The following is a 21,917-nucleotide window of genomic DNA, read 5'->3' as shown; positions in this document are numbered from 1 at the left end:
GTGAGAGACAGGAGAGTAGGACCCATGACTGCCCTAGCCTGGCCCCAGGCAGTTCCTTTAAGTTAAGCCTACTGCTCCCACACACACAACCCCCAACATGGCCAAGGGGGAAAAGCTGCTCACTGCTATGCTGTCAAGATATAACCTTGGACCCTACATACCTACCAATCTCTGTGCTAAAAGGGGTATGGGGAATGTGCAAGCAACCACCACGACACAGAGCTGAGAAAAGCCAGCATAAAGCACTTTTATTGCAATAATAAACTTGAAATGCATATGTGGTGCAGAGGGCAGGGGACAAAAGCATACTTTCTCTCACCAAATCACTACACAGGACAGCAGAGGGTGAGAAGCAACTGGAGGAGGAATAGCCAGGAAGCCGAGATTAGCAGAGAGAGCCAAGCATCAAAACCCAGGAGATGCTGAAGCTGTGATGACCAGCATCATTTTCTTAGAGAACACTCAGGATTTGTAGTGATGACTGGGCGTCCGTTGGGTGGTGAGTCTACAAACAGCACCTTCAATTTAAACTTTCCATAAAGTTCTTAAAATTTAGGAAGTGGAGCTTGGATAGTTACAAGATTACAAAAGTCCTGAAAATCCACTAGAAAAACCATAGGATGAAAAACAAATTAAGCCAGGTCACAAAGAAGGCTTCAGAGGTCCCTACCGACCCTACTGTAGTGTCCAACACAGCAGTAAAGGGACCTGCTTTAAAAGGCAGACGGTTTCAGAAGGTGGGAGGACTGTCAGAAGCAAAGGCTCGCTCCCTCCCTTCCCACTTCAGTTTGGGTAGGGCTTTCAATTTAACAGGACCTCCCTCACTGGAGAAAAATCCAGCCCTCAACAGCATCTCGAATCTGCTATGGCTTTGCAGCACAGCAGCAAGAATGTCTTAATATATAATAGATAAATTTTTCATCCAAAAAAAAAATAAAATAAAATAAAATAAAAATTCTTGCAAACCCCACCCCCAACACCAATTCTATTCTAAAGTTAACCCATCGCTTGTGCTGTTAATACTTGACAATATACTTCATTGGAAACCTAGATCTGAAAGACTGAAACTGAATCTTCACCCCAAAACAAAGTAACTTGAGGTTTATGGCATATAGTTTAAGTCAACACACATACAGAAGGGGAAGAGGACATGGAGGTGTCCGAAGCAAAGCTGAGTGACGGAACACATTCAGTCGGGTAGGTGTCTATACAAATAGTGGTGGGACATCAGGAAAAGCTCCACATGGATTCATGTGCACCCGTCTGGAGGTACCAGATCCCTCCATGGCAGATCTGTTGGGGACAGAAAATCTGTGAGTTCCAGCAACTCATTGTTCTCTTCGTAGACAGCCACAACATTATCCATCATGCCAAGTCCCATCCTGAGCAGCTGAGAGGTCTTTTGGGATCAGGCCACTTCTTTTTTTTTTTTTTTTTTTTGGTTTTTCGAGACAGGGTTTCTCTGTGTAGCTTTGCGCCTTTCCTGGAACTCACTTGGTAGCCCAGGCTGGCCTCAAACTCACAGAGATCCACCTGCCTCTGCCTCCCGAGTGCTGGGATTAAAGGCGTGCGCCACCACCGCCCAGCTCAGGCCACTTCTTACAGCTGGAAAAAACTGATAGATTGACTCCGTTTCCTAGCAAGTAACCTTCTTGTGCTCAACTTGCCATGAATGGTTCATATATGGCTTTTCTCTTGTTAACCTAACATTAAGTTTAGCTTTCTAAGAACAGAAGGAGGCTACCCCTACCACCCGCCTCCCATCCCCAATGCTGCTGACAACACAGTGATCACCAGGATCCAACTTGGCTTCAGGTTTCTAAAAGCATCTTCATTCAGCCCCTGGCTGTGGCCTCTGGATGGGGGGGGTAGGAAAACTAGGAAAGTCTGGGCCACCAGTTGGAAGGGTGACATCCATGTGTGAAGAGATTCTAACAGTCACAAGAGAAACGCCACACAGCTAGGATGCCGAGCTTAGCGTCCTAAGAACGAAAGAAGAGGGCACAGGAGACAGGCCTCAGGTCTACTTTGCTGCCACATGGATGTGACTAGGAAGACAACCCAGGATCCTAAGGTCTCTTCCTAGGACCGCTTGATCTCAAGGCTTCTTCCTTGAGGCTGTTCAAGCTGACATGCTGCTCCTATAAGTGCTTTTCTTACTAGCTTCTAGAAGCACAGGGCAGAACAAAGCCAGAAAGTTTTACTTCTAAAAGTCCAAAATGCTAGCACTAGGAACTTGGCCTGTGGTTCAAAAAACCTCAATTCAATAAGCTACATATAAACAGTTGCCATCCCCACGAGCTCCTTAGAAACACATGCCATCCTTTCTTAGAACGGCCAACAATGACGGGATGTCACAGAGAGGGGAGGGGGCTCTGTAGTTTTTCTGCCCTCACCTCTATCAAACACTGGCCTAAAAAGGGAACAACAAAGGCACTTAGAGTCCTTCAACGTTAAGTACTCTTACCCATGTGCAAGGAGCCAAGGGAGGAGGCCACTTCTGTCATTCCAGTTTTAGAAGCTCCACATCAAAGACCAGAGTGGCATGTGGAGGGATGATGCCTGGGTGCCCAGTGGCTCCATAGGCATAGTCTGGGGAGATTGTCAGTTTGGCTCTCTGACCCACACTCATCTGTGAAAAAAACAAGGAGTAAATTCAGCTGGACAAACTCCCAATCCCTTCACAAGCCGAGCTGGTTCCTGGGTGTCCCTACCCAGGACTGTGTTGACCGAGACATTCCAGTGACTGCAGCTGCCCATCCAGCAGGCAGCACCCATACTGTGAAAAACTTGGGAGGCTGGCAGTTAAACTAGATGGAACCCAATGGCAATTAAAAACCCCTCTTGACTTTTCAGGACTTACTAAAGTCACACAAACAATTCTCATACTGTATTATCTGGATAATTAACAAAGGGGGAAAGGCAGCATGTGTTTATACAGATGCAACCTTTTCATTTATGGTTGGTGTAATCCACGGATGTGGCAACTCTGTACACAGAGCTGACTGTACTTTGATTAAAAAAAAAAAAAACTTAAACAAAAACAACAAAGATTAGTATCTGAGGAGAGTCCACCATTCTGTACTATATTTAGATCTTTTTTTGGGGGGAGGGCAGCATTTCACTCTGTAATCTAGTGTAGTGTAAGCTGGCCTCAAACTCACAGTAATACCCTTGCCTCAGGGTAAGTTAGGGTTACAAGTATTTGCTACCATATTTATGTAGCCCTGGCTAATCTGTAATTTACTATGCAGCCAAAGCAGGCTTCAACTCAAGGGTGATTCCCTCACTTCAGCCTTCCAAGTGCTGGGATTACAAGTATGAACTACCAGCCGGGCGGTGGTGGTGCACACCTTTCATCCCAGCACTGGGGAGGCAGAGGTAGGCGGATCATTGTGAGTTCGAGGCCAGCCTGGTCACATAGTGAGTTCCAGGACAGCCAGGACTGTTTCACCAAGAAACCCTATCTCAAAAAACCAAACAAAAAAGTATGAACTACCATGGCTGGTTCAAGCCCATGGCTTTATCTAATAAAATTCAAAACAATCATTCCATTGACTCAACAATTCTACTTTCTTCGATATTCTGCTAACAACCTATACATGCCCATGACAAAGGATAATGACTTCATACATATGCCCATATCACAGATTAGCCATCAGAAAGATCCCAGTGGGCTTTTAAGATACAACATGGAAACATGGCCAAAACACTGTTAGATGAAAAGGGAATCTTCCAAAATTGCACCTGTAGCAGGACCTTATACCTAGAAACATTGAGCTAAATAAGCATCAAGAAATGGAGACAAGGTATCTACCTCCCCCACCCACTCTGTCTTTTTCTCCCCCAACCCCTTCTGTCATACACAAATGACCTAAAGATTGATGGCACCTTTACTACCTGGTGACACTTCAGTGTATAACCCTACAAAGGCTGTAACTGAGCCTACTTTCTCGAACTTGCCCTTCAGTAATACTTGCACACGTGTGAAACAAAAAATGCAAGACAGGTATGCAATATTGTTTACTCTACCAAAATACTAGGAAAGACTTAAATGGCCTTCATTAGAGTTCTAGTTAACTAATTATATCACCCATGTCCCCCAGAGAGCATTCAACTGTATGGGTCCTGTTATGTTCAGGTATGATCAAAGTTAATGAAAGAAGAAAGTAAACTTTAGGCAATTTTGTGTATGTAAAGGCCAGGAAAGTGTGCTGAACTATGCAAGAAACCCCATGGGAGTGGAGAGACGGCTCAGTAGTAGAGCACTGACTGCTCTTGCAGAGGACCTGGGTTCTGTTCCCAACACCCACATGGCAGCTCACAACCATCTCTAATCCTAGTTCCAGGTAATCCAATGTCCTCTTCTGACCCGATGGTACCAGATACAGATACAATGGGTATACATATATGTAGGCAAACACTCCCGATGCTGATAAAAATAACAAACCTTTGAAAAGAAATAAAGAATGAATCCTCACAGAGAGTTACTTGTGGGGTATTAGGCAGATGCTAGGAAACAAGGCAAAGGAGAGCATACCTGGGCTACCCCTTCTTCCCAGCCTCGGATCACCTCCTGCTTGCCTAGCATAAACTTAAAAGGCTTGTTTCTGTCCCGAGAGGAATCAAATTTCTTTCCATCTTCAAGCATCCCTGTAAAAAAAAAATATATATATACAATTTTAACATAAGCAACCAAGAGAAAGACAAAACAGGTCAGAAAGTAGCAACACAGGTCCCATGCCCACAGCAGTGCCAGTGTGCCTGGGGGTCAGGTTCTAGCCTGGAGAACTGTGTTATCTCTGGAGGATTTCCTGTGGCCTCACTGGAGAGCTATGCAGTTGGCCTGAAGCCATGCAGTCTGTCACCTCACTCTGAGGCACAGCTACTACCTTGCTCTGGAATTAGAGCATAAGCTCCCTGTCATGGCCTTCCCAGCACCATGGATGTTCACAATTGGTAATGTGGTTTCCTTTGTTCTGTAAGGGCCTCCAGTAAAAGAGGCAGCAGTCCCCAATTTTGCCACAGTACACGTGTAACAAGTATACAGCATGTTCTCTCAACCCTGCTCTCATGGCTGGCTATGACTATAGACGTTGCTGCTCTCCACGGCAGGTGAATGAGTGAGTATTCATCTAGAGAGGAAAATCCTCCCAACATCATGGGGAAAGAGAAAACAGGAAGACAGCTTTCCCCAGCACTCTGGTGATGTTTTATTAAAAACAAGCAAGCAAGCAAACAACAAAAACAAAATAGGAACCTGAGCACAGACTAGCTCTTGAGTTGCCAGTCTTCCTGAGAAAGTAGCAAATAACCTGGATAACTAGAGGAACTGGAACATGCTAGCATTCATCCCACTGCTGAGGCTTATGTCTTCACAGCACATCCCACTTCACAGATGAACCTCTGGCAAGAAGTGATTTGTTCAACTAGCAAAACTAGACAAAACCCTCACACCACGTTTCTTTCACTGTACTGTTTTCCCAAGGGTCAGGCAAACCACAATGAAAGAGGAATCCCAGCAATGGAGATCGGAGAGTGAGCACCGTGAGAAAAGAGTAGTAGACATCTGTGGTAGACATCTGCAGCTCCCTTTTCAAAAACATCCCTGCAAGAGTTTCTCCGGAAGCCAGTATCAGCCATCTGGGATAGCAGACCCTGAGCTCCTGAAAGCTCTCACAATGCAACCCCAGGCTAGAGGAAGCTAGTGCTGGGCCCAGAACTGATATGCAGCAATAGGGGTTCAAAGATCCATTAAAAAAGACTTCTCCTGTGCACATGTATGTGTTTATAGGGGGAGAAACCCTGATAAAAATCCCAACCTGAAAAACAATGTCAACCCTGGTCGGTAGACTGAGGAAACAAGACATGAACTGAGAGCGTTATCACAGTCGCCAGACTTCTAGACTTTAACCAAATAGGAAACAGGGTGGAGGCTGCTGTCCTGAGAAGGAGTCAAGACGGATGTCCTGCAGAGAATGGGTCTCACACTGACTCTAGGACATGAAGAAAACAGGACCTACCCCTTTTCCAAGTCTGTAAAGAAACAGGAGATGGCACCAAGACTACATTTAGCTTGCTCTTTTACCAGAATATAATCACCACCTAGATTACAACAGAAGACCTGACAAGCAACAGACATGAACAGTCTATCAGAAAAAAAGAGATCATCAGTTTCTAGGTCACAATAACTACTACACACATGCCCACTGCTAGCTCAACTTCAGCCACAGGAACCACCCAACTGAGCCTGAAGTTAGGAGAAAAAAGATGACAAGATTCTCAGAATCCTTTCTCTGGACATGTGCAAGCCTTTCCGTTCTGCTTATGAGACTGCTTAAACAGACATAAGGAAACCAACTCAAGGCTCTGGAGCTTACCCAAGGTCAGAGCCAACGAACAGGGGGACCTAGCTCTAGCAAAAGGCTTTATTTAGCCCAGCAAGAACTGCGAAGCATGAAAGATAACTGGTAACCAGAAATAGCCTCTTCCTGGTCTGGGCTCCTCTGAGGAGACCTTGAGTTAGGCCTCAAAACAACAGTAGTCCCTGACCTTTAAGCTTAACTGTCTTCAAGAACCTGCTGGGGTAGCCGGGAGGTGGTGGCGCACGCCTTAATTCCCAGCACTCGGGAGGCAGAGCCAGGCGGATCTCTGTGAGTTCGAGGCCAGCCTGGGCTACCAAGTGAGTTCCAGGAGAGGCGCAAAGCTACACAGAGAAACCCTGTCTCGAAAAACCAAAAAAAAAGAACCTGCTGGGGAAAATCCAAAGAAAAGGGGCTGGAGACATGGTTCAGTAGTTAAGAGCACTGGCTGTTCTTCCAAAGGACCTGGGTTCTGTTCCCAGCACCCACATAGTGGCTTACAACAGTTTGTGACTCTATTCCAGGGATCTGAAGCCCTCTTCTGGTCTCCATGGACACCAAGCATACACATGGTGCACAGACATATATTCAGGTAAAACATCCATCAGGTAATATAACTTATTTTTAAAAATCTTGAGCTGGGTATGGTGGCACATGCCTTTAATCCCAGCATTTAAGAAGCAGAGGCAGGCAGATCTCTGTGAGTACAAAGCCAGCCTGGTCTACAGAGCAAGTTCCAGGACAGCCAAGGCTATCTATCTCAAAACTATCTCAAAAACAAGTAAATAAATTAAACTAAATATTCTGAGAACATGACCAGAGGGGTGCCTGAATCAAGACTATGAAACAGCTTAGACCCAGAGCACAGAGGATCTCTAGTGTAATAAAAATCATCTATCTGATACTTTATTGGTAGACATTATATATTTGTCTAATCCCTCCAAATTCAACAGAATGTGTATCAGGAGCAATCCTTATACTATGGTCTTGTGTGATTATGGCATAGGTTCACCACTGTAAAAAAAAAAAAAATTTGGTTTTTTGGTTTTTGTTTTGTTTTGTTTTGTTTTTATGCACACACAAAGTCATTCCTCAGGCACATTCTTTTTGCTTGAATCTCGCTGGAACTTTGCCAAGTAGAGCAGGTTAGCTCGCCAGGGAGTGCCACAGACCTGCTTGCCTGTATCTTTTCACCTGGCCACTGGTGGGAATGCAGGCATATGTCATAGCACCATTTTTCAGATGGGATCCAAACTTAGGTTCTCATGCTTTCAAGCCAAGTGCTTTACCAACTATTCTCAGGTTCATCACTTTTTAAAAATATGCCACCTCTGACAGGAGACACTTCTAATGGGAAAGGCTATGTCTTTATGGGGCCGATTACAAATGGGACATTTCTGTTCCTTCCTTTGGAGCATCCAAAGAAGGGGAAGGCATGCTTTGCGTTCTTACTTAGTAGGACTTCTGGATACTTATGGCTGAGCATAACCTGTATGAGACAAAGCTTCATGACTTACTCAGCACGCCTCACTGTAGAGCTGCTATGAGGAGTAAACACTCTCCTGACCTGTGATAACAGGACCAGCGTCTGTGTGGGGCTCAGCACACACACCTACACTGTATGTGCACAAACAAGCACATGGCTAACTACTTCTCATTTTCAAAAGAACCTAGTACTGCGTTGCCTGAGTTGCCTCAACTGACTAGTAGCAGGCAGGAAGCTCAGAGGGACAGTTTCTATCTGCTGCTGAGGCAATTAGCTGTCTTCAGTGAGGGAGGTCTAACTCCCTTATCTTAAATTTCTGTGGGACACAGGGGGCAAAGGCTCAGTTAGCTCAGGAAACAGGATCAATGCCTTATTCTCTTACATTATTTCACATGAGCTGCTGTCTAAGGAAAGAGGGCATGAGTCTTACACCAGCTTCAGACCATAGTCATTTCCTGTCAATCTTATCTATGTTATCTTCACAAGAAGTGAGGGTAGGAGGTATTCTTCCGGGCTGAAGGATTTTCCCTCTATAATTGAATTCTTTTTTTAAAGATGTAGTTTATGTATAAGGGTGCTTTGACTACATGTATATATGTAAATAAGATCTCATTACAGATGGTTGTGAGCTGCCATATGGTTGCTGGGAACTGAACTCAGGACCTCTGGAAAAGCAGCCAATGCTCTCAACCACTGAGCCATCTCTCCAGCCCAATAATTGATTTCTAAAGGCTAAATATTCCTAGAGGTGGCTGGGTGGTGGTGGTGCACGCCTTTAATCTCAGCACTTGGGAGGCAGAGGCAGATGGATTTCTATGAGTTCAAGGCCAGCCTGGTCTACAAAATGAATTCCAGGACAGCTAAAACTGTTATACAGAAAAACCCTGTCTGAAAAAAACAAACAAACAAAATATCCCTAGAGGTAAGGGTAGTTGAATGAGTGTCACAATGGGCCCAAGCTAAACGGTAAGGAGGTTCTAGAAGGAAGAGATGCAGAGGAAGCAGAAACGTTGAAAGGCAGGCATGAGTGTGCATGCAGCTTTCTGAGAATGATGCTGCTCAGCTTTGAGAGCAGAACACAAGAAAGGCAGATGTAAAACAGCTAGCAAAGATTTCCACTTTCTGCCAAGATGAAGGAAAAGGGACAATACTGTCTCTGTACAGCTATCCAACCAACTACCCCCCTCTCCACAATACCTAAGAAACCACCTCAATGAAACAACAGATTCAAGACCTTAGACACACAGTAATCTCTGTAAACTGAGAGATAAGCAAGGCCAGCCTCCCTTGGCTCCAGCTCACATCCTTGGGATTTCCTGAGGTGGGAACAGGGATGGTCCTCAAGACAGCAAAAGTAGACAGAACAGACCACTACTTATGCATCCCCTGCTTCACACATACAAGTTAGAAAATTGGGATTCATATCCACACTATATCAAATATTACTTCATCCCGTGTGTGTGTGTTTGTGTGTGTGTGTTCATGTGTGAGTACACATGTGCCACAGTACACAAATGGAGGTCAAAGGACAACCTTAGATGTTAGTCCTCACCATCAACTTTGTTTGAGACAATTTCTTGTTCACTATTTCATACTCTAGGCTATGTTGTTTCCAAGGACTCTGCCTTGACCTTCCATCTAACTGCTGGAGTACTAGGGTTACATGCTATCATGCCCAGCTTTACATGGGGATCTGAAATCAATCCTGTCTAAGTCCTGAGCCATCTCTCTAGCCCTCAACTGTTACTTCAAAATAGATCATGGGCCTAAATGTAAATGGTAAGCCTACAAAACTCTTTAGAAGAATACATGGACAAAGAAATCTTTACAATCTGAGACTAGGCAAAGATTTCTTAGGTATGGTGTCAAAACGCATAAGTCATAAAAAAGAAAAAACTAAACACTGAAGTTCATTCAAAATTATTTTAGCCAGGCAATGGTGGTACATGCCTTTAATCCCAGCACTCAGGAGGCAGAAGCAGGAGGATCTGAGTTTGAGGCCAGCCAAGTCTACAGAGTGAGTTCTAGAACAGCAGGGCTATGCAGAGAAACCCTGTGTCAAAAAACAAACTTTTTAGAAAAGACAAGCCAACCAGGAAGAAGATTCTATACACCCAGATTATATGAAGAACTACCAGACATGGCCCCTGTTACCATCGACGGCCATGAAGATGCCTGAGGTCTGGGCCACCACCTGGGTCCATGTTGTGGTGTCTGAGGGCCACTGCTGGGGCCATGCCAATCTAAGTGGCCTGTGCTGCCACCTGGGGCAATGGTGACATCCAGGGCCATGTCCGGGTCCATGGCCCCTAATTACTACCAAGGGCCATGCGGATGCCTGGGGTCTGGCCAGCCACCTGAGACCATGCTGGTGTCCAAGAGCCATGCTACCACTGGGGCCATATTGATCCGGGTGACCTGAGCTGCTACAAGAGCCATGGTGACTTCTAGACCCTAGCTGCTGCCAAGGGGCCATGTCTAAGTTCATGATCCTGCTGCAGCTGGAGTCTGCATTACCACAGGGGGCCATAGGAACCATGCATGATGAAATCTGAGGGCCATGCTGAGACCGCACTGCCCTTTGCTGGCCCTGCTCTTCATTGGACACCGCAAGAGAATTGGCTACCCACACTTGGGAGAACTGGCCTTGATGGCACGGGCATAGGAGAACTGGCTCTGCCCTTTGTCTGAGGGGGGCAGCCCCAATAACCTGGACTAACCAGCTCAGTTACCACCCAGGGCCTTGGGTTGGCCCACCCTAACATCTACCCCATCTATGACTGCTGTAGCACATGAAGGGAATGATCCTGTGGAATGGTACCCGCAGGATCTCCATTACTCGATGATATACTAGAGGAGTTTCAGTGAGGGTCCAATGATGAAGGTATACCAGAACCAGAGGCCTTGAACCAGTCCAATGACTCACTGCAATGAACACTGCAAATAAAGCTGACAGGACAAAAGGGTACACTGTGTGACACACTGCGGCTCCCAATGCCACTAGGATGAATGAAGATGTTGGAGAAGTGGGAAAGACAGTGGAACAAAGGTCTGTTTTTTGTTTTGGCTTTGTTCTTTTTTTAATTTTCTTTTGGGGGGGATGGCTGCACAGGTGGAGGGCAGATATGGGGGTACTGAGAAATGAATGAAATTGAGATGCATGATGTGAAATTCCCAAAGAATCAATAAAGAAATTATGTAAAAAAAAAAAAAAAACCAAAAACCAAACAAACAAACAAAAAAAACACAAAAAACTACCAAGGCAAGAATGAAGAAGGATGATTGCCGAGTTCAAAGGTCAACTTAAGCTATGCAACAGATTATCAAAACTGAGTAAGAAAACAAGCCAATTAAGTGAGACAAAGCTTTGAACCTGTACTTCACTGAAACAGATGTACACAGATGGCAAGAGAGCATATGAAAAGATGTTCAAAATTCTTAGTCATTACACAATGCAATCCAAACCATCAGGAGGGGTAGACAGTACTGGTTAAAGTGGGTAACTAAAACACAGGCCCCATCAAGTACAGGGAGGACATCACACTGTTGGTGGTACAGATAGTACTGGTTAAAGTGGATAACTGAAACACAGGCCCCATCAAGTACAGGGAGGACATCACACTGTTGGTGGTACAGACAGTACTGGTTAAAGTGGGTAACTAAAACACAGGCCCCATCAAGTACAGGGAGGACATCACACTGTTGGTGGTACAGACAGTACTGGTTAAAGTGGGTAACTAAAACACAGGCCCCATCAAGTACAGGGAGGACATCACACTGTTGGTGGTACAGACAGTACTGGTTAAAGTGGTAACTAAAACACAGGCCCCATCAAGTACAGGGAGGACATCACACTGTTGGTGGTACAGACAGTACTGGTTAAAGTGGGTAACTAAAACACAGGCCCCATCAAGTACAGGGAGGACATCACACTGTTGGTGGTACAGACAGTACTGGTTAAAGTGGGTAACTAAAACACAGGCCCCATCAAGTACAGGGAGGACATCACACTGTTGGTGGTACAGACAGTACTGGTTAAAGTGGGTAACTGAAACACAGGCCCCATCAAGTACAGGGAGGACATCACACTGTTGGTGGTATATAAAACAGAGCCAACTACTCTGGAAGGACCTGTGTGTGAACATTTGTGTCCCATATGGCCCAGCCATTCTGTATCTCAGTATTATCCTAGGAAAATGACAGTATACATGCCTACAAAGACTCATACAAACATTCAGAGCAATTTTTTTGGGGGGGAGGGTGAGACAGAGTTTCTCTGTATTGTTTTGGTGTCTGTCCTGGATCTCGCTCTGTAGACCAGGCTGGCCTCGAACTCAGAGATCTGCCTGGCTCTGGCTCCCGAGTGCTGAGATTAAAGGCGTACGCCACAGCTGCCTGGCCTCAGAGCAATTTTAACAGTCAAATCCTAAGTACCAACCCAAGCACCTACCAAATAATGAATGAATATATAACCCATATGCAGAAAACTATTTAGCAACAAAAAGGAACAAATTATCTATACACAGAAGAATCGTAAAAGAAAGCAGCAGAAGACTAAACACTACCTAGTTTCACTTGTAAGTAATTTTTAAATCACAAACTAGCTGGGCGTGGTGGTACACATCTTTTATCCCAGCACTCTAGGATGGCAGAGACAGGAGGATCTCTATGAGTTCAAGACCTGCCTGGTCTACATGGCAAGGAATTTAGCAGGACTTAAATCACTGTTGTGGTCTTTAGGACAGTGTTTCACTATGTAGCACAGGCTGGCAATAACTTATAATCCTCCTGCCTCTGACTCCAGGTTGCTAAGATTTTAAGTATGAGCCATTACACCCAGCTAAAAGTGAACTAAACATGTGACATTTATTGTTGGACAACTACGCCTTAACAAAACTTTTAAAAAGGAAAGTAGGTTACTGATCATGGAGATGCATGTCTATATTGAGGCTGGGGGAGATCATTCTGAGGTCAGTTAGATCAACAACTGAGACCCTGCCTGCAAAGACAGAGGGAAAAAGGAGGTAGTAGCATTTACTACCCCCCTGCTTATGCTCAGCTCCTGTTCTACACAGGGAATGGAAGTAGGGCAAAGAGAAGGGAACAGGTCAAGTCTTAGCAGTGCTCCATCCTCTTCAACTCTGGAGCCTCATGCACTGGAACCTGGAGCTCTTGAGCAGTGAAACCACCTGCCAAGTTAGCAGCAGAATTTCCTAGAGGAAAAGCAGGTTCAGCAGGGAAGAGGCAACTGAGGCTACAGTTCACACAGCAAGTTTTCTACTCTCAAGGCCACACTTTCTTCTGTTGGCAGCAGTGGCCAGTTTCATTTCTAACTAAACACAAACTCCATCTCATGACTGGGTGGTCTGAAAAGCTGCAGATTCTCCGGTTCCAGTCTGAAATCATGGAACTTGCAGACCTGGACTCTGTTCTACATCCCAGTGGCATGTGGCTCAGCCCTTCGCTCCATTTGCCTGACTTAAGAACCAGCAGGACAGGACAAGCAGGAGGCTTCCATATTTAGCCCTTCTTCCCTATATGGCAGCAGCAGCTGAGGGATGCTCGTAGAAGGGTTTTACTTTCTAATCAGTGAGAAAAATGGGAAGAATTGGAGGTGTTCAATGTAAAGCACAAGACCACGAGCGGAGTACAGGCTCCCGCTGCACACAGCCCATGCCACTTCCATCCCATGCAGCTTCTGGCTGGGAGGAATCAGATTCAAATCCTTGCAGGGGAAAAGGGTTTTAGGGGAAAAAATAAAAACAAACAGATTCAAATGTATCTCCACATAGGATGCTAGGCAAGCCCTCTATCAGTCACACCCAGTTCTGGAGTGTGCTTTTATTCACAAGTACTTGGCAAAGAGAAAAGATATGGGCAGCACCTGCCAAGTAAAGTACCAGAGTGCCCTAGGCTGTGACCCTATGCTGTGCTCCCAGTGCTTGGCTCAAGCCAACAGTGAAAACCTAAGATATCAAGACTCAAACCCAAGAGGCCCAATGACTGTTTCAGATGACTTCTGGCATACTTTTATTTGTGGGAGGCAGAGTTCCAATATGTCCTCTACTGGGTGGGGACACAAGAGAAGACAAGAGACTCAAGCTTCAATACTTGTAATGGAAGCTCATTCACAACACTCAATAATCTTTGCATGAAGTTTTCACAGGTAGCACTTTCTATTGACCAAATAAGGGAAGTTATAAATAGAAAATTTTAAACCCCTATATTTAAATCAAATAAAACCATCAAGTCACCCGACCATCCCAAAACCTTCAAAATCAAAGCAAAGTTCTTGTCATTTGTCAATGGGAGAGGGAGAATTGTTCGCTAAGCCCAAAACAGAAATGAGTTTCCTAAGTACAATCAGCACAGTTGTTGAATGGAAGAGAGAGCCATCCAAAGGCAAGCAGTCTGCAGACTTGCAACTGAAACCACTCAGGACTTTCCCAGATGGGAAGTACTGCCAGAGACCTGAGGACAGATCTGTTTCCTTCCCCTCTTTTTTTTTTTTTTTTGGTTTTTCGAGACAGGGTTTCTCCATGTAGCTTTGCGCCTTTCCTGGATCTCACTCGGTAGCCCAGGCTGGCCTCGAACTCACAGAGATCCACTTGCCTCTGCCTCCCAAGTGCTGGGATTAAAGGCATGCGCTACCACCGCCCGGCCCCCCTCCCCTCTTTATTAGACACAGAAACTTCCCAACCCCCTTGTGCATAACTTCTGTGTTAGAAAGACACCAAAGGGGAGAGGGGAGCAGTCAGCTGCATTTTTCCAAAGCCAGTCATGATGGTTATACTGATGATGTAATTGAAGAGCATGCAGATCAGTGAAGCGTGGGCATTACTAGATCAGTCTAGCTGAGTGCTTGCAATGAGTCAGTGCAGGAAGACAGAAAGAATGCTGCCACTAGTGAGGGATTGGAAAGGCTTGGCATTTAGATTTCTCACAATAGACCTTACTTTATTATAAGAAAACAAAGACAAAATTGGTGTTTGGAAAACTCCACCATACTCAAAGAAAAAGCAATGGCTCTTCAGCAAGTGTCTGAGCTGTTTTAGTCTACTTCCAGGCCCCCGTGACTGCTTCCCAGTGTAACCTTCCTGCACTGTTCTGCTTCTTATCTAGGTGAATGGTATGGCCAGAGGCCTATCCCATCACTTGCCTAGTCCACTAAGTACAAGGAAGCACATGCCCAACTCTGAGGAAACACTTTACTTACCTTTGGCCAAATCCCTTTAGAGTCTATGATCAAAAGCTCTCAAAGTCAAGACCCACAATGGGAGGGGCTGTGCAACAATCTGAAGAACACAGGTAAAGTCTTTCCTTGCAAGTGTATCATTCAGTTCCCGTGTTAATCACGATACAGACAGTGGCTCACTGGAGATAATATACATTGCTCTAGGGTGTACTTAGACTCCAGACTAGTTCACGGCCTTCCCTGCTCTGCTTCTGCTCTCCCTTCAGCATAAACGCGACAAGAGCAGGCAGACAGAGCCTTTGAAAATAAAAACAGACCTTATTTCCCCTTGCCTTTTAAAGTCCTTCCACAGCTCTTCATCTTTGAGAAAAGACTCTAAATCCTTACAGTGGCTCACAAGAGCTGCCATCGCTCTGATCTTGCTGGTTTGGCTCCCTCACACTTCTCTGCTTCTCCAGCACTCCTTCCTCACAGACTGCGTTCACAACAAGTGCACTCCTACTCCTCTGCACTTGCTGCTGCGCTGTCTGAATTCTTACTTAAATAGCCCTGTAGATTAATCCCCTAAATCCTTCAGCCATCTATTCAAAAGTCACTTTCTCACTGAGGTCTTTGCCATTTAAAATCTTGACCTTTTCCCGATCCTCTCCTTAGCATTAATGAGCAATATATCTTTGCATTAATTATACCTTTTCCACTACAGCTGAAAACCTACAAGGATAGGAATTGGGCTTTTCTTCATTCTTAAATCTTTGATGCCCAGTACAGTACCTTGCACACAATCAGTGCACATAGAGAAATCAAAGACACCTTCTCCCTTTAGGCACATATATACTTGGATAATTCTTTCTTCTTGCCTGCCTGAGGCAAGGACACCCAAGACAAGGGACCACTTCTTCCAGGCAGCTCTGGCTTACAGGTGATTTCAATGTATGGGCACTTGCCCAAGGCTCTCTCCCACCTTCAGTCACCGTCACTGAATAATAGAGGGAAGACTGAGCTGTGGCAGTAGTGGTGTAAGTACTTTCTCTTTCTGGACTAAAGGAAACAGAAACACCTACCACAGTAACAGGAGTGTGGAAGTGGAGACAAATGTGGTAGCACTTTAAGCAGAGGGGCAGAGACCCTCCATCTCGCCCCCCAGGAAGAAACTTTGAGTTCAAGAAAACACACAGGCCTGCCTGAGTGGTCAGAGCTCTTGGGACAGAAAGTGCAAATTCCAAAGCACACAGACCATCCCACTGCAATGAGTGAACCTCAGAAGAACCAGAACTGGAGTCATTTCACTGAGTTTGATCTGGGATACGTCCGGATCACTTTATACTGTACTGGATGTCATAAGAAGGAAAATAAGGAGGATACCCTTGTTCTTAGCAGGGGCTCCTGTCTTCAGAGGTAAGACATCAGGATATTTCAAGCTAAGCTGGGAATAGTGGTGCACAACTTTAATCCCAGTACTTGGGAGGCAGATCTCTGTGAGTTGAAGGCCAGCCTGGTCTACATAGTGAGTTCTAGGATAATCACAGCTACATCCTGAGAACCTATCTTGGAATAAAACAAACAAAAAAAGATGGCCTAGCTAACCACTGGCGATAGAACTATGGATGTAGATAGTTAGTGCATATAACAAAACGGACCCCTGGGCCATGCAAGCCGTAGCACTCAGGGGCACATTATGGCTGTTTTCACTTTTCTTTCTTTGAAAGGCTCTCCATGGCACCCACACAGGAGAAGCATGCTTTGAGGAAGACAACAGGACTTGTGTAGTTGATCTGAGGACTCTCAATGCCAGAGGAAAGGTAGCACAGGCCAGCTGCCACCCTCACTTGGGGTGGCCCCAACTGCTACTATCAAACAGCTTCCTCATGCACACACCCTGGGGGTGTGGCTGAAGATGGGCACTCATTCCACTCCATCTCTTCTTCATACCTATTTCTCTACCTGTGAAACAGGAGGTCATCCTGGCTGGACCCAACCACTTCCAACTTTCTGTGTTTGAGACCTGGTCGGCCTGGAACTTGCTAGGTAGATCAGGCTGGCCTTAAACTCATAATGATCCACCTGCTCTGCCTCCTGAGAGCTGGAATTAAAGGTGTGAGCTACCATGCCTGGCTTCCAACTGCTTCAATCCTGAGTACCTCCAAGTCTGACCACTCCAAGAAGTTTTGGGGCCAAGACCACAGCTCAACCTTGCTCCTACTCTTGATATCACAAAGGACAAAAGCTCCACTGCCAGGTACATGGAACATAAGAGATCTAAGAACAGTATGAACAATGCCACAGCTGCCACATGTCTCTGCTCACGAGGTGCTACTACTCTGGTTATACAGATAGCACACAGAAGCCAAAAGAAAAGAACAATTTACATTCCCAGAGCCCAATGACTGCAAAGATGAACACAAACCCAACAAAGGACCTCTATCCTTTGAGGAGCATGCTTAATGACATTACTTCTGTCCATGGACTGGGCTAGAACACTCTCACACTTGAGATACAAGCAGGGTACTGTACATCCTCCAGAGGGAGAAGGTTAAAGTCCATGTCAGCTCAAAACATGTTCACTTGACCCAGAGGAAGAGTGTTCTTGTGGCAACACATCAAGTGCTTCAATCCCCACTGCCTAACACTCCTTCACACAATCCACTCCAGTGCCTTGCCCTTGCACAAGAACTCTTCCTCCAGATGGCCACAGAGCCCACTACCAAACTTTAGGACTTTTCAACTCTCTCCATTAAAAGCTGTGAGTGATGCTGGAGGCAGGGGGATCACTCATTAGGACTTTTCCAACTCTCTCCATTGAAAGCTGTGAGTGATGCTGAAGGCAGGGAGATCACTCATTAGGACTTTCCAACTCTCTCCATTGAAAGCAGACTCCCTTCCCTACCCCTCTTTGGTTTACTCTCTCCATTGTGACTCTCACTACCTGACATGTCACGATCATACTGGTCCCCCCTCTTGAGCTAAACCCCACTAGATCAGGTCTTTCACTGGCCATATATTGTTGCTGCAGAAGGGCGGGGGCGGGTCTTGTCTAGGGAAAAAAAAGCATCTAGTCACAACTCTGCCCAAGGGCTCCAGACTGTATGTTTTGTGACCATGCACACTAGAAGAATATCACCTGAGGGATTTCTTAAACATGAGCTTCCCTCCAGACATCACCAACTAAAACAGCTGCAGGAGTGAATAAAATAAGCAGAGAAGAAGGAAGCAGGCTAAAGAAAAGCTAAAGGTAATGGGCCAGACCTGCCCTGGGAGCTGTGACTGCCCCAGGCAGACCCGAGGTGATGCCAAGAGACTCTTGTCTTCTCCACCAGACACCAGGGGGCTACAGAAAACTTAAGCCTCATTCCAAGGACAAGATGTCTAGCTACATTTTAGGAGGATAAAAAAAGAATTCCTTCAACCCACTTGAGACTGCTCTCACAATGGCAAGCACGTGGCCTGCTATGGCTGAGTGAAAAGGGATATGCACTAAGATAAGCTTCACAGCAACCATGAAGCAGCTATGGGAGGCATGGAGGGAGGGGCTATGGAAATCCACTTGGCCTTCAAGGACTTAAATGTGTAGCTTATTATCCCACCTCCTCCCTCATGTCTCAGTCAAGGATTATCACAGCTCTTAGCAATCACTCAATATCCTCAGTGGCACCATAGAGGCCTTCAAGGCCGCACTCATGCTGTGCTCTGGCAGAGGTCACAGAAAGCACCAGAAGAAACCTTAAGGTGGCACTAAGTCAGCCCTCACTGGCATTTAAAACATCACTGAGGTTGAGGCTAGGGATGCAGCTCAGTTGTTGAAGTGTTTGGCTACTTGCAAGGTCCTGGGGTTTATCCCTGGCATTCAGGATTGGGGGGTGGAGGGTCGAGTCACCTTACTTCCTTTGCTATTTCTTTGGACCCATTCTAAATCAGCAGAAATGGACACCTGGCTAAAACTCACATGATCGAAAAGTATTCCCCCAACTTATGCCTCAGTCACTCACATCCTTCCTCTCAGTCACTCAGCCAAACAATCTGAGCCAGACAGTCAGAAGGAAACAGAAAAACTAAGCATGGGCATAAAGACTTCTACCACCACAGCAAGAGAAAACCATAGATGAGAAATATAGGCTTTCTCCTCCCTTCTTGGGACTCCATGGGCTTCCTGTCTTTGAAGATCCTCTTCCTCTAATCTTAAAGGTAACCTCTTCTGATCACAGTTCCTTCAAGATACATTCTATTCCCAGTGACTTAAAAGCCTTCATGCTACGGATGTGATCTCACAGCACTTCTACCCCCTTCTCTCACGCCCCCACAGGTCTCAAACAGGTTCTTCCTGGGAGGCTGGTGGCAAAGACTCAGGGAACAAAGCCACCCGCCCTCAGGAGAAGAGCCTATTCTGTGAGCGTGAGGCACAGCTGGCTTCTCACTAAGGCGTCTTTGTGGAGCTTATCAAAATGAAATAAAAGAGAAAGCTTTTGTTCTAATTCGTGCCAGGGTCCTGCTGTTGTTCTGGGAACATGTGGGTGGGTGCCACCCGCATGGAGAACACAGGCATGAAGAGGCATTAGGAGCCCTGATGGTGTTCTGGGTCCCACAGCCATCTGTTCTTTTAGGAAGAGGCTCCAGACACTCTATAGAGTCAGTTCACCAAGAGGCACAGCAAATCATTTCTGCCTACATGCTGGTACCTGGTTTTCAGCAGCAGTAAAACATAGGCTAGGCAAGGATGAGGGGCAGTCTTGGACACAGACAGAGGGAGCCAGGCACTTTAGTGTGGCTGCTGCAAACCAAAGGTAAAGAAGACCGTGGGAATTCAGGGAACTGCCCACTCACCCACATCCCCAACCCCTTAAAAGTCAGTGGTTCTCAACCTGTGGGTCATGACCCCTTTGGGGGGGGGGGGGCTGAACAATCCTTCACAGGGGTTGCCTAAGACCATCGGAAAACACAGATATTTACATTACGATTCATATGAGTAGTTATGAAGTAGCAACAAAATAATTTTATGGTTGGGGGTCACCACAACATGAGGAACTGTATTAAAGGGTCACTGCATTAGGAAGGTTGAGAACCCACTGCCTTAAACACATGTTTAAAAAAAAAAAAAAAACAGCAACAGTATTCTTTTTCAACTTGCCATCAAAGACAACTAAACTGATGATTCTTCCTCTACTAGCCCTCCCAGACTAAGGCTGTGGTCACAGCATAACACGACAGCTACTTGAACGTCCAAACCACCCTGCACTTTTGTTCATGACATGAGTCTGCTCTCTCCAAAGATGGATTTCAATACCCTTCCCCCACTGGCAGCTTTTTAAGGTTCTAGCCCGTAACTCCTCCCATCTCCTGTCCACTTCTCCACTCAAGAAGTCACAGAAATAAGCAAGCGTCGAAAGGAGGGTGAGAGTTGCCTTTCCCCTCTTCTCACTAAGTCATTTCCCTCAAGAGAGGGATCCTCCCCTCATCAGGGAGACAAGGCAACTTGAGCCTGAACAGCTTGGCCAGATCAGCCAGAAAAAAAAAGGTGGGGGTGGTGACAGTGGAGGGGAGGAGGGAGAAGCAGAAGAAACAGAGGAAGGATGGGGAGGGGGACAAAGGAAAGGGTGGGAAAGGGAAGGCGCGGGAGGGAAGCCGATTCCAATCAGCTGTGGCTACACCACTCAGCCTGGCTATGAAGTCACAGCCAGCTACCCTCCCCCTCCCCAACCCAGAAGGACCTTGTAAGGGCATGGAGTAAAAGATGGTCCCAGGGCCAGCAATCCTAATGGTCTTGAAGCTTGAATTTTGGCTGAGTGTGCACGTCTTTAAAATTTCCTTTGATTTTAGTTACTGTGTACTGCACTCACGACCCCCCAGTTTCCTTTATCATTAAAAGGGGGGGTGAGAAAAGTCTCTATTCCTAGAAAGGGGAGACTGGGAATGACATGGTGCATCCTTTGGTCTGGTAATCATTGCTACCCAGGCTGAGATTTGCAAGTGGGTCAAAGAGAGAGAAAGAGATCTTGCATTATCTATTTCCTGAAGGGCACATGAAGCCACAAGAATGACTTAGCAAGTGGGTCGTTTCCCACCCGCCCCAGAAAGATGAATTCAAGGGTTCTCCCAGGAAAGGGTGGCTAAGCAGACTAGGAATCACCTCCCCTTCTTAGCTACTAAAGGGAGAAAGAACCCCAAAGCACGGAGAAGGTATCCACCAGGACTCGGAAACGGTTCAAATCTCCCTGAAGGGTCCCTGGCCGGGAGCTCTTGACCTCCGCCAGGCGAGGAGCTCGCCCTGCCTCAGTTTCCTCGTCTGGGCAGTAGGCCCCCTGCAGCATCTGGGGGGCCGCGCACCGCTCAGGGGATATGAGCCTGCGTCTGCCGGATGCCCCGCTCGGCCCGGCGGGCCCAGTCTGTCCCTCGGGGCGCGGCCACCGCCCAGGCCTCGGCCGCCGTCCACGCGGCCGCCACGCCCCGACCTCCAGCCACTGCTCCCCCCGACCCCAGCGCCCGGCCCCACCCGGCCCGCCCGACTCACCCGTGTAGTGCACCACGCAGGTCTGGCCGCGCTTCGGGAAGGTGCGCCCTGAGGAGAGACAGACGGCAGGTGAGCGGCTGCGCGTGGCGGCAGGGGAGCGGGCGGCGGGCGTCTACTCACCGTCTCCGGGAGAGATGGTCTCCACCTGCACTCCCATGGCGGCGGCGGCGGCGGCGTTGGCGGAGGAGGAGGAGGAGGAGGAGAAGAAGGACGCGGGCGGCGGCGCGGCGGGCGGCGTGGAGCCGGAGCGGACCTGGCGGCGGTTCAGCGGCTCGGCTTCGTCCCTCGGCGTGTCGCCTGCGCACGCGCACGGCAGGGCACGGCAAGCCCCGCCCTCCCTGCTTGCGCCGGGCGCTCACGTCTCGGAAGCCCCGG

General features: G+C 46.8%; 1 protein-coding gene across 1 annotated transcript; it reads right to left on the bottom strand.

The window, feature by feature from the left end:
* Positions 1 to 223: 223 nt before the first annotated feature.
* On the bottom strand, positions 224 to 21,840 carry Fkbp1a (FKBP prolyl isomerase 1A). Its single transcript, XM_052723749.1, has 5 exons — positions 21,663 to 21,840; positions 21,543 to 21,590; positions 4,541 to 4,653; positions 2,468 to 2,632; positions 224 to 1,293 (listed from the first exon to the last, which is right to left on the bottom strand). Exons 1-4 carry the CDS (start codon positions 21,697 to 21,699, stop codon positions 2,504 to 2,506), a joined length of 327 nt encoding a protein of 108 aa, XP_052579709.1. The 5' UTR covers positions 21,700 to 21,840; the 3' UTR covers positions 224 to 1,293; positions 2,468 to 2,503.
* Between the last annotated feature and the right edge of the window lie 77 nt (positions 21,841 to 21,917).

The sequence above is a fragment of the Peromyscus californicus genome, unplaced genomic scaffold (assembly GCF_007827085.1).
Source record: "Peromyscus californicus insignis strain IS unplaced genomic scaffold, ASM782708v3 Scaffold_7__1_contigs__length_154581171, whole genome shotgun sequence".
NCBI lineage: Eukaryota > Metazoa > Chordata > Mammalia > Rodentia > Cricetidae > Peromyscus > Peromyscus californicus.
Note: the sequence above shows the minus strand (reverse complement) of the source record. Positions and strands in the feature narration are given on the sequence as shown.

Bases quoted from the DNA above. Each gene is read 5' to 3' on its own strand.
- Fkbp1a (XM_052723749.1), bottom strand. From the start codon at position 21,699: ATGGGAGTGCAGGTGGAGACCATCTCTCCCGGAGACG. The intron at 21,591-21,662 runs GTGAGTAGACGC...GTCTCTCCTCAG, and splicing joins GACCATCTCTCCCGGAGACG to GGCGCACCTTCCCGAAGCGC. The intron at 4,654-21,542 runs GTGAGTCGGGCG...TTTTTTTTACAG, and splicing joins CTGCGTGGTGCACTACACGG to GGATGCTTGAAGATGGAAAG.